This window comes from Nerophis ophidion, linkage group LG16 (genome assembly GCF_033978795.1).
Source record: "Nerophis ophidion isolate RoL-2023_Sa linkage group LG16, RoL_Noph_v1.0, whole genome shotgun sequence".
In the NCBI taxonomy this organism is placed as follows: Eukaryota; Metazoa; Chordata; class Actinopteri; order Syngnathiformes; family Syngnathidae; genus Nerophis; species Nerophis ophidion.
This window is the reverse complement of record NC_084626.1, coordinates 24135238-24148573: the sequence shown is the minus strand read 5'-3', so window position 1 is coordinate 24148573 and position 13336 is coordinate 24135238. Positions and strand designations below refer to the sequence as shown.

The 13336-nt window shown below is 37.7% G+C and overlaps 1 protein-coding gene across 6 annotated transcripts in view; it reads left to right on the top strand.

The window, feature by feature from the left end:
* chl1b (cell adhesion molecule L1-like b) overlaps window positions 1-13336 on the top strand; it is a 254285-nt gene that overhangs the window by 139801 nt on the left and 101148 nt on the right. For 5 of the 6 annotated variants that reach the window (XM_061874748.1, XM_061874744.1, XM_061874745.1 and 2 more), the window contains exons 3-5: window positions 6582-6599; window positions 9673-9781; window positions 9986-10176. In XM_061874748.1, coding sequence (XP_061730732.1) covers window positions 6582-6599; window positions 9673-9781; window positions 9986-10176 — 318 coding nt within the window. The remainder of the gene's footprint in view (window positions 1-6581; window positions 6600-9672; window positions 9782-9985; window positions 10177-13336) is intronic. The other variant, XM_061874747.1, reaches the window with a different exon arrangement.

The window sequence follows — 13336 nt, the reverse complement described above, 5'->3', positions numbered from 1 at the left end:
TATATATATATATATATATATATATATATATATATATACACATAGACACACATGCATATATACATACATACATACACACATATTTATATATATATATATATATATATATATATATATATACTGTATATATATATTGTATATGTTAAAGTTAAAGAACCAATGATTGTCTCAGACACACTAGGTATGGCGAAATTATTCTCTGCATTTGACCCATCCCCCTTGATCACCCTCTGGGAGGTGAGGGGAGCAGTGGGCAGCAGCGGCGGTCGCGCCCGGGAATCATTTTTGATGATTTAACCCCCAATTCCAACCCTAGATAATGAGTGTCAAGCATGGTGGAAATGGGTCGCATTTTTTGTAGTCTTTTGTATGACTTAGCCAGGGTTTGAACTCACAACCTACCGATATCAGGGTGGACACTCCAACCCCTATATATATATATATATATATATATATATATATATATATATATATATATATATATATATATATATATATAAAAGTTGATAACTTATCAGATTTTTGGGGCGTAATAGAGGAGCAGAATTTTATGTTTATTTAATATTTAGAATAAAATTCAATAAAAAAAATCTATATGTCGTGTCATGTCTTTCATAATAATTGTGAACAATATGCAAAATTCCCCAGAAAAGTGCAGTTCCCCTTAAGTTTTCATATTGATTTTGAAATATCCCCGTAGAAACAGGCCTTAAGTGCAGCTTTTGAATCTTAGTTTGCTCAAGAGTTAATACTTACTCCTGACATGAAAGCTCTTTGTTGCAAAGATATGCTTTAATTGCCTGGTTAGGGATGAAATTAAATAGGATTTTTTTTACAATTCTGATTTTGTTATCGGTTCTTCAGTTTTGTTTTGTTGTATTAATTCTCATTCAAAGAAGGAGGAAAAACACTGTTGACTATCATTAACGGTGTTCTGAAGAAACATAAGTGTACAAACCCAGTAGTGAGGTTTTATTACGCCCACAGCATTATTATACCAGGGGCTCCACAAAACAAATAAAGACATTGTTGATAGTCATGTCATGTACGGATGTACTTTGTGGACGCCATCTCTGCTCCACGCGCTGTAAGTCTTTGCTGTCGTCCAGCATTCTGTTTTTGTTTACTTTGTACCCAGTTTGGATTTGGTTTCATTCTGCATAGCCATCCCTAAGCTTCAATGCATTTTCTTAGGGGACTCGCCTTTTGTTTATTTTTGGGTTAAGCATTTGAAAGCTTTGTACCTGCACGTTGACTCCCGCGGTCGTATGCAAATCATGTTCACAATAAACTTTCAGCGTCTGACACGACGTGTTCCCGACATCTATAAAGCAATTAGCTACCGGCTGCCACCTACTAAAATGGAAGAGTATAACATGGTTATTCTGCCGAGCTCTAGACAGCACCAACACTCAACAATGGGACATTATTTGCCGATTATATTTACTGGTTTGCAAAAAATGTTTTTAACTCAAATAGGTAAAAGTACATAATCTCCCACGGCACACCAGACTGTACGGTACAGTGGTTGAAAAACACAGGCAATTTTTTTTATTGTTGATTTTCATGTGATTTTCTGCTCCACACGCTGTAAGTCTTTGCTGTCGTCCAGCATTCTGTTTTTGTTTACTTTGTAGCCAGTTTATTTGGTTTCGTTCAGCATAGCCATGCCTAAGTTTCAATGCCTTTTATTCAGAGGAATCACCTTTTGTTTATTTTTGATTTCAGCATTAGCCACATTTTTACCTGCACACTGCCTCCCACTGTCGTCTGCAAATTGTGATCATGACAAACCATCGCCGTCTCACAAGCAATTAGCTACCGGTTGCCACCTGCTAATAAAGACGAGTATAACATGGTTACTCTGCCGAGCTCTAGATAGCACCGACACTCAAAACGGCACATTATTTGCCGATTATAATTACTGGTTTGCAAAAAATTTTTTTAACTCAAATAGGTGAAAGTACATAATCTCTCACGGCACACCAGACTGTACGGTACAGTGGTTGAAAAACATAGGCTTTTTTTTAATCGTTGATGTTCATGTCATGTATGTATGTACTTTGTGGACGCCATCTCTGCTCCACTTGCTGTAAGTCTTTGCTGTCGTCCAGCATTCTGTTTTTGTTTACTTTGTAGCCAGTTTAGATTTGGTTTCGTTCAGCATAGCCATCCCAAAGCTTCAATGCCTTTTATTCAGAGGAATCAACTTTTGTTTATTTTTGATTTCAGCATTAGCCACATTTTTACCTGCACCCTGCCTCCCACTGTCGTCTGCAAATTGTGATCACGACAAACCATCGCCGTCTCACAAGCAATTAGCTACCGGCTGCCACCTGCTGATAAAGACGAGTATAACATGGTTACCCTGCAGAGCTCTAGATAGCACCGACACTCAAAACGGCACATTATTTGCGGATTATAATTACTGGTTTGCAAAAAATTTTTTTAACTCAAATAGGTGAAAGTACATAATCTCCCACGGCACAACAGACTGTACGGTACAGTGGTTGAAAAACATAGGCTTTTTTTTAAATTGTTGATTTTCATGTCATGTATGTATGTACTTTGTGGACGCCATCTCTGCTCCACTTGCTGTAAGTCTTTCCTGTTGTCCAGTATTCTGTTTTTGTTTACTTTGTAGCCAGTTTAGATTTGGTTTCGTTCAGCATAGCCATCCCAAAGATCCAATGCCTTTTATTCAGAGGAATCACCTTTTGTTTATTTTTGATTTCAGCATTAGCCACATTTTTACCTGCACACTGCCTCCCACTGTCGTCTGCAAATTGTGATCATGACAAACCATCGCCGTCTCACAAGCAATTAGCTACCGGTTGCCACCTGCTAATAAAGACGAGTATAACATGGTTACTCTGCCGAGCTCTAGATAGCACCGACACTCAAAACGGCACATTATTTGCCGATTATAATTACTGGTCTGCAAAAAATATTTTTTACTCAAGTAGGTGAAAGTACATAATCTCCCACGGCACACCAGACTGTACGGTACAGTGGTTGAAAAACATAGGCATTTTTTTTAATTGTTGATTTTCATGTCATTTACGTATGTACTTTGTGGACGCCATCTCTGCTCCACTTGCTGTAAGTCTTTGCTGTCGTCCAGCATTCTGTTTTTGTTTACTTTGTAGCCAGTTTATTTGGTTTCGTTCAGCACAGCCATCCCAAAGATTCAATGCCTTTTATTCAGAGGAATCACCTTTTGTTTATTTTTGATTTCAGCATTAGCCACATTTTTACCTTCACACTGCCTCCCACTGTCGTCTGCAAATTGTGATCATGACAAACCATCGCCGTCTCACAAGCAATTAGCTACCGGTTGCCACCTGCTAATAAAGACGAGTATAACATGGTTACTCTGCCGAGCTCTAGATAGCACCGACACTCAAAACGGCACATTATTTGCCGATTATAATTACTGGTCTGCAAAAAATATTTTTTACTCAAGTAGGTGAAAGTACATAATCTCCCACGGCACACCAGACTGTACGGTACAGTGGTTGAAAAACATAGGCATTTTTTTTAATTGTTGATTTTCATGTCATTTACGTATGTACTTTGTGGACGCCATCTCTGCTCCACTTGCTGTAAGTCTTTGCTGTCGTCCAGCATTCTGTTTTTGTTTACTTTGTAGCCAGTTTATTTGGTTTCGTTCAGCACAGCCATCCCAAAGATTCAATGCCTTTTATTCAGAGGAATCACCTTTTGTTTATTTTTGATTTCAGCATTAGCCACATTTTTACCTTCACACTGCCTCCCACTGTCGTCTGCAAATTGTGATCATGACAAACCATCGCCGTCTCACAAGCAATTAGCTACCGGCTGCCACCTGCTAATAAAGACGAGTATAACATGGTTACCCTGCAGAGCTCTAGATAGCACCGACACTCAAAACGGCACATTATTTGCCGATTATAATTACTGGTCTGCAAAAAATATTTTTTACTCAAGTAGGTGAAAGTACATAATCTCCCACGGCACACCAGACTGTACGGTACAGTGGTTGAAAAACATAGGCTTTTTTTTTAATTGTTGATTTTCATGTCATTTACGTATGTACTTTGTGGACGCCATCTCTGCTCCACTTGCTGTAAGTCTTTGCTGTCGTCCAGCATTCTGTTTTTGTTTACTTTGTAGCCAGTTTATTTGGTTTCGTTCAGCATAGCCATCCCAAAGCTTCAATGCCTTTTATTCAGAGGAATCAACTTTTGTTTATTTTTGATTTCAGCATTAGCCACATTTTTACCTGCACACTGCCTCCCACTGTCGTCTGCAAATTGTGATCATGACAAACCATCGCCGTCTCACAAGCAATTAGCTACCGGCTGCCACCTGCTAATAAAGACGAGTATAACATGGTTACTCTGCCGAGCTCTAGATAGCACCGACACTCAAAACGGCACATTATTTGCCGATTATAATTACTGGTCTGCAAAAAATATTTTTTACTCAAGTAGGTGAAAGTACATAATCCCCCCTTGCACACCAGACTGTAGGGTACAGTGGTTGAAAAACATAGGCATTTTTTTAAATTGTTGATTTTCATGTCATTTACGTATGTACTTTGTGGACGCCATCTCTGCTCCACTTGCTGTAAGTCTTTGCTGTCGTCCAGCATTCTGTTTTTGTTTACTTTGTAGCCAGTTTAGATTTGGTTTCGTTCAGCATAGCCATCCCAAAGCTTCAATGCCTTTTATTCAGAGGAATCACCTTTTGTTTATTTTTGATTTCAGCATTAGCCACATTTTTACCTGCACACTGCCTCCCACTGTCGTCTGCAAATTGTGATCATGACAAACCATCGCCGTCTCACAAGCAATTAGCTACCGGCTGCCACCTGCTAATAAAGACGAGTATAACATGGTTACCCTGCAGAGCTCTAGATAGCACCGACACTCAAAACGGCACATTATTTGGCGATTATAATTACTGGTTTGCAAAAATTTTTTTTAACTCAAATAGGTGAAAGTACATAATCTCCCACGGCACACCAGACTGTACGGTACAGTGGTTGAAAAACATAGGCTTTTTTAAAAATAGTTGATTTTCATGTCATGTATGTATGTACTTTGTGGACGCCATCTCTGCTCCACTTGCTGTAAGTCTTTGCTGTCGTCCAGCATTCTCTTTTTGTTTACTTTGTAGCCAGTTTAGATTTGGTTTCGTTCAGCATAGCCATGCCTAAGCTTCAATGCCTTTTATTCAGAGGAATCACTTTTTGTTTATTTTTGATTTCAGCATTAGCCACATTTTTACCTGCACCCTGCCTCCCGCTGTCGTCTGCAAATTGTGATCATGACAAACCATCGCCGTCTCACGAGCAATTAGCTACCGGCTGCCACCTGCTAATAAAGACGAGTATAACATGGTTACCCTGCAGAGCTCTAGATAGCACCGACACTCAAAACGGCACATTATTCGCCGATTATAATTACTGGTCTGCAAAAAATATTTTTTACTCAAGTAGGTGAAAGTACATAATCTCCCACGGCACACCAGACTGTACGGTACAGTGGTTGAAAAACATAGGCATTTTTTTAAATTGTTGATTTTCATGTCATTTACGTATGTACTTTGTGGACGCCATCTCTGCTCCACTTGCTGTAAGTCTTTGCTGTCGTCCAGCATTCTGTTTTTGTTTACTTTGTAGCCAGTTTAGATTTGGTTTCGTTCAGCATAGCCATCCCAAAGCTTCAATGCCTTTTATTCAGAGGAATCACCTTTTGTTTATTTTTGATTTCAGCATTAGCCACATTTTTACCTGCACACTGCCTCCCACTGTCGTCTGCAAATTGTGATCATGACAAACCATCGCCGTCTCACAAGCAATTAGCTACCGGCTGCCACCTACTAAAATGGAAGAGTATAACATGGTTACCCTGCAGAGCTCTAGATAGCACCGACACTCGAAACGGAACATTATTTGCGGATTATAATTACTGGTTCCCCAAAAATATTTTTAACCCAATGAGGTGAAATTACACAATCTTCGTGGATAATCTCAGTAGTTGCAAAACACTGCCATAAACAAGGTTGGTGAACTACACAGAAAAGACAACAGGCAAAATTCAAAGTTGCATCAAAACCTTGGTTAATGTTATGCAGCATTGCTAATAAATACGCGACTGTAAAAGAAATACTGCTTACCATCATGTACGGATACACACACAAAAAATGCTCTCTTTGGGAAAACAAATCATTTGAATAATTTAGTTTAGAATAAATCAGGCCGGGGAGTACTCTTGGCATCATCAAGCGCTGGGTGAGCGGAATACATTTACAGCCATTATCATGCTTGGATCAGGTTTCTTCTATTGTTGGCGTCGGCGTGTATCGGAGTTTCCGTGGAAACACATATCAAACCTCTTCTTCTAAATTATTCAATATCATCTCACAGGGCTCGATAAAAAACAGTTCAAACAGTTTTCTGAAAAAGAAAAACATTTTGGAGATCAGTCTTGGGTGGGGATGGAAACATGCGACGAAGAATGAATCCCCAGCTAACTGACTGTTTTTGTTTTGTTTATCTTCTTATCTTTCCACTGCTGCCATGGATGTGCTAGTTTTAAGTCATGTAAACAGTAAGTTCATTCCTACAAACTATTGCTTTGTGTTTATTCACCTTCCATCTGTTCATCGACTGCCATGGTTGTAATCATTAGCCATATTTGCTTCACCATATGCTCATTCCATTCTATGTTGGGCTTGTTTTTCCCTTTGAATATACTGCTAACGCTGTGACGTACTTCTTTTTTTTAACCCTTAATTAATATTATTGTGATTATTCATTTGATCATATTGACTAATATTGTAATAGAAGTGAGCACAAAATATAGATACAGTGTGGCAAAAAAGTATTTAGTCAGCCAGCGATTGTGCAAGTCCTCCCACTTCAAATGATGACAGAGGTCTATAATCTTCATCATAGGTACACTTCAACTGTGAGAGACAGAATGTGGAAAAAAAATCCAGGAATTCACATGGTAGGAATTTTAAAGAATTTATTTGTAAATTATGGTGGAAAATGAGTATTTGGTCAACCATTCAAAGCTCTCACTGATGGAAGGAGGTTTTGGCTGCAAATCTCAGGATACATGGCCCCATTCATTCTTTCCTTAACACGGATCAATCGTCCTGTCCCCTTAGCAGAAAAACAGCCCCAAAGCATGATGTTTCCACCTCCATGCTTCACAGTAGGTATGGTGTTCTTAGGATGCAACTCAGTATTCTTCTTCCTCCAAACACGACGAGTTGAGTTTATACCAAAAAGTTCTATTTTAGTTTCATCTGACCACATGACATTCTCCCAATCCTCTGCCGTATCATCCATGTATCCATTTTGGTATAAACTCAACTTGTCGTGTTTGGAGGAAGAAGAATACTGAGTTGCATTCCAAGAACACCAGACCTACTGTGAAGCATGGGGTTGGAAACATCATGCTTTGGGGCTGTTTTTCTGCTAAGGGGACAGGACGATTGATCCGTGTTAAGGAAAGAATGAATGGGGCCATGTATCGTGAGATTTTGAGCCAAAACCTCCTTCCATCAGTGAGAGCTTTGAATGGTTGACCAAATACTTATTTTCCACCATAATTTACAAATAAATTATTTAAAATTCCTACAATGTGAATTCCCAGATTTTTTTTTCACATTCTGTCTCTCACAGTTGAAGTGTACCTATGATGAAAATTACAGACCTCTGTCATCATTTGAAGTGGGAGAACTTGCACAATCAGTGGCTGACTAAATACTTTTTTGCCCCACTGTATGTGTGCTCTAGGGGTTAGGGTGCATTCCATTGACCTCGGAAGTTGGAAGTCAGAGCTGGGAATGACGTCACAGCCAAATTATGAGCGTTCCAGGTCGGAAATCAAGATGACCACATCCACAAAAGTTGTTTATGTGCTTGCCTCATAGAATAGAATAGAAAGTACTTTATTGATCCCTGGGGGAAATTCAGCACCACAGTTCGCTCACAATAGACAAGAAACACTTAGGTATTTTGTACATGTGAATAATATAAATACAGTCTATTATACAGCAATATTCACATGTGAATAATATAAATACAGTCTATTATACAGCAATATTCACATGTGAATAATATAAATACAGTCTATTATACAGCATTATTTACATATAAATAATACTGTATGATAGACCCTATTTATGTTATTCACGTCTATGATATAGCATTATTCACATGTGAGTAATATAAATACAGTCTATTATACAGCATTATTCACATGTGATTAATATAAACAGAGCCTTTTATAAAGCATTATTCACATGTGAAAAATATAAATACAGTCAATTATTCAGCATTATTCTCATGTGAATAATATAAATATAGTCTATTATATAATATTGTTCACATGTGAATAATATAAATAGAATCTATTATACAGCATTTTTCACATTTGAATAATATAAACACATTCTATTACACAGCATTATTCACATGTAAATAATATAAATACATTCTATTACACAGCATTATTCACATGTGAATAATGCTGTAATGTTTATAAGTAAAAATTGATTGATTGATTGATTGATTGATTGATTGATTGATTGATTGATTGATTGATTGATAAATACAGTCTATTAGACGGCATTATTCACATGTGAATAATGCCGTCTAATAGACTGTATTTATATTATTCAGGTCTATTATATAGTATTATTCACATGTGAATAAATAAAAATAGAGTATATTATACTGCATTAATTGCATGTGAATAATATAAATACAGCCTATTATACAGCATTATTCACATGTGAATAATGCCGTCTAATAGACTGTACTTATATTATTAAAATCTATTATATAGCTTTATTCACATGTGAATAAATAAAAATTGAGTATATTATACTGCATTATTTGCATGTGAATAATATAAATACAGTCTATTATACAGCATTATTCACATGTAAATAATATAAATACAGTCTATTATACAGCATTATTCACATGTGAATAATATAAGTACAGTCTATTATAAAGCAGTATTCACATGTGAATAATATAAATACAGTCTATTATACAGCATTATTCACATGTGAATAATATAAATACAGTCTATTATACAGCATTTTTCACATGTGAAAAATATTTAATTTTATTATTTGAATATGAACAACTTATGGACAAATATGCACTACTTCTGCAACCTTTAACGGATGGAAAGGAGAACACAGAGTACTAACCCATGTGTCACCATGCTGCCTGCATTTGACCATAAACTTATTCATTCATTCATTCATTCATTCATTCATTTTCTACCGCTTATTCCCTTTGGGGGCGCTAGTGCCTATCTCAGCTACAATAGGGTGGAAGGCGGTGTACACTCTTGACAAATCGCCACCTCACAGCAGACTATAAGACTTGTCATATCATTCCAAAAATAAATGCAAATACTTTAGGTGCCCATGAATAACATTTATTTTTGACACCCCAAAAAAACCTGGAAACCATGAACTCCACATGTTGCTGGATGAAGTAAAAGTGTCCAAAATGACATTTTACTACCTGGGAATCCTCAAGTTTTCACATCCATGCATGCTGTGCTAATGCTAGTGATTACGTAATCATTCTGAACGGCTGCCTTTTGAGGAACTCACATTCTCATCTTCTTTTGGTTCTTGGCCCAGTTGAGCAGTTGCCCACCATCACTTCCCAGTCTCCGAGCTCTCTCATCGCCTTCCCGTTTGACGAGAGTTTCCCCGTGACGTGCGAGGCCAAAGGGAATCCGGAGCCAGAGTGAGTAGCGAGCTTCGCACCACGTCGACATGACAGATAGTGACTGATGAAAGCTTGTTAGCGGCACCAAAAAAAACACAACACATACTTCTCAGTGTGCAGAACTTGTGACTGACTTAACGCCAGAATTGGGGAACAACAACAACAAACACTACCATCCCAGCTGCAGACTTCCCCATCTCACGAATGACTTTCATTCTACAGATTCAGATGGATGAAAAATGGCCAGGAGTTCGACCCTTTCTTAGACCCCCGGCTGATAAAAGAAGAACAAACCGGAACCTTCGTGATACCCAATAACGGGAACCTTACCGAGTACCAGGGAACATATCGCTGTTACGCTTCAAACAAACTGGGGACGGCCATATCGAAGGAGATTGAATTCATTGTCCCACGTAAGTATTGTGTACACCTGCCCGTGTGTGTTCTTGTATTTCTACCCTTCTTGAGACATCAACAGGGAAAAGTACCTTGAATTTGAGGACCGGTGAACAAGGTAGAACCAAAATCATGGTCCCAATACGGAAAAACATTGCATCTGATAGAGAATGTCTCAGTTGCACCCCTGGTGGTGAAATCTATCAAAATTAGGGTGGGCCCAAAAAGAAGGGATTTTTCAAATTGACTGTGTGTCGGTTTTAAAAGTGCTCCCCCTTTGGTCAACATATGAAATAACAAGTGTGTAAAGATGAATTGATTAACGTGGACCCCGACTTAAACAAGTTGAAAAACTTATTCGGGTGTTACCATTTAGTGGTCAATTGTACGGAATATGTACTGTACTGTGCAATCTACTAATACAAGTATCAATCAATCAATCAATCAATCAATCAATGTGAAGTGCTCCTCCTCTGGACAACATATGTAATAACAAGTGTGTGTAAGAAATATAAATAAGCCACCTTTGGCCAAAATTATTTTTTTTTAATATACACACATATATACATATATATATATATATATATATATATATATATAGAGAGAGAGAGAGAGAGAGAGATTGTAACAACTTGAAGTAAGATAAAAATCAAATTACAAACAAAAAATAAAAAATAAATTAAATAATTAACTAAGTCTTTTCAGTCACTTTGCAGTCTTTTTCTCACAATGTGCAAACTTTTTTCTTATATAATTGGGAACAATTTCTCATATTCTTTCTGTTTCTGCAACATTGCGATATTTTCTCATAAACTTATTACTTTTTACATATAACATTATTACTTTTTAATTCAAAATGGTGACGTTTGCCATATAAAATTCAGACTTTTATCACAATATTGCAGATGTTCTTGTTGTTCCTGTAAAATAGTGATGTTTTTGGAGTAAAATTACGACTTTTGTCTGTGAAATTCCGATTATTATCATAATATTGCCAATGTTTTACAGGTTTCTTATAAAACTGTGACTTTTGTCGAAAAATAAATACAACTCTTTTCTTAAGGGGACGGCGTGGCCTGGATGGTAAAGAGAGGGTTCCTGGTTCAATCCCCACCTTCTACTAACCTCGTCACATCCATTGTGTCCTTGAGCAAGACACTCAATCAATCAATCAATCAATCAATCAATCAATCAATAAATGTTTATTCATATAGTCCTAAATCACAAGTGTCTCAAAGGGCTGCACAAACCACAACAACATCCTCGGTAGAGCCCACATAAGGGCAAGGAAAAACTCACCCCAGTGGGACGTCGGTGACAGTGACAATGAGGACTATGAGAAACCTTGGAGAGGACCGCATATGTGGGTAGCTGATTGTAGCTGAGATAGGCGCCAGCGCCCCCCGCCATCCCAAAAGGGAATAAGCGGTACAAAATGGATGGAGTTCTAACCATTATTGATTTAGGTTGCACATTTGAATAACAGGAAAACGAAGGGATTAATTTGCTTTCGTAAAAACGTTATCATAATGATATTATGGTTTGACAAATTGGTCCAAAAAGTATTTGACAAAGTTGTTATTAAATACTTTTTGGTCCCATTTTCTTTCAACAAAATAAATCAAGTATTTTGAGTGTATCTTACCTTACTGTATTCGTACCTGAAGCAGCAATAACACCCACAAAAACTGGCTTACTCTAATAAAAATGCCATGTTTGTTATAAATACAGTTAAAAAAAAGAAAGAAAAAAGGCTGGCTTCCGCTGCCTGCTAGCTTTAGCGCCCCCATTTCTCCCATTCTTCCCATTTCAGATTACTGCTGAAGCATTGAACAATATATTGCCCCCTACTTTGAGGCAGAGGTACTTGCTGCCTCATGGCCTGCCTTTTCCCCGTGGCATCAAGCATGCGCACCCTCTCACTCACACGCTCAATACACTTTGTGTGTAGCCTTGGAGGCACCACCTGTGTCTGCCTCACTTCTGGTCTGCAGCGTTATTTTGATCAGGAAACACAGAATTTCCGTGATTTTGACCATGAAAATTATCCAAATATATAGGTACCATGACAAAATCACATAGAAAGCATCAACTAAAAGAGAAATATTCAAACTTATTTTATTACTCTGTTTTTTGAACATCTCATAGTTAAGCCTTTTACCCCTCCTGGTGGAAAGTGAGGCATTGCCTCACTTGCCTCCCCTGACGATACACATCACTGGTTTGTACATATTATAATGTTGTAAATACTAATCCTTATATATCTAAAAAGATTGGATTTTTAGATGTTTGATTTTTATTAAAGTCCTACTGAAAGCCACTACTAGCGACCACGCAGTCTGATAGTTTATATATCAATGATGAAATATTAACATTGCAACACATGCCAATACGGCCTTTTTAGTTTACTAAATTGCAATTTTAAATTTCCCGCGAAGTGTGCTGTTGAAAATGTCGCGGAATGCTGACGTATACGCGTGACGTCACGGACTATTAGAAAATATTAGCGCGGAGCACACACACAGCTAAAAGTCGTCTGCTTTAACCGCATGATTACACAATATTCTGGACATCTGTGTTGCTGAATCTTTTGCAATTTGTTCAATTAATAATGGAGACGTCAAAGAAGAAATATGTAGGTGGGAAGCTTTAGCCTTTAGCCACACAAACACACGGTGTTTCCTTGTTTAAAATTCCCGGAGGTGAAATTTTACTATGGATCAGAGCGGTCAAGCGAACATGGATCCCGACCACTTGTCAACCAGCAGTTTTCGGTGAGAAAATTGTGGTAAAAAGTCGCCACTTACCGGAGATCAGCTGAGCTTGTGCCGTCGACTTCCTTTAGACACTGGCGTCAACACACCCGTGGACACACCCTTCCGACTATCAGGTACTATTAAACTCACTAAAACACTAGCAACACTATAGAAAGATAAGGGATTTACCAGAATTATCCTAGTAAATGTGCCTAAAAACATCTGCAATCGCCTTTTTTATTTTTTAACTTGATTTTTTTTTTTTTTTTTTTTTTTTTTCTAGTCCGTCGCTATCAATATCCTCAAACACAATCTTTCATCCGCGCTCAAATTAATGGGGAAATTGTCGTTTTCTCGGTCCGAATAGCTCTTTTTGTTGGAGGCTCCCATTAAAAACAATGTGAGGATGTGAGGAGCCCTC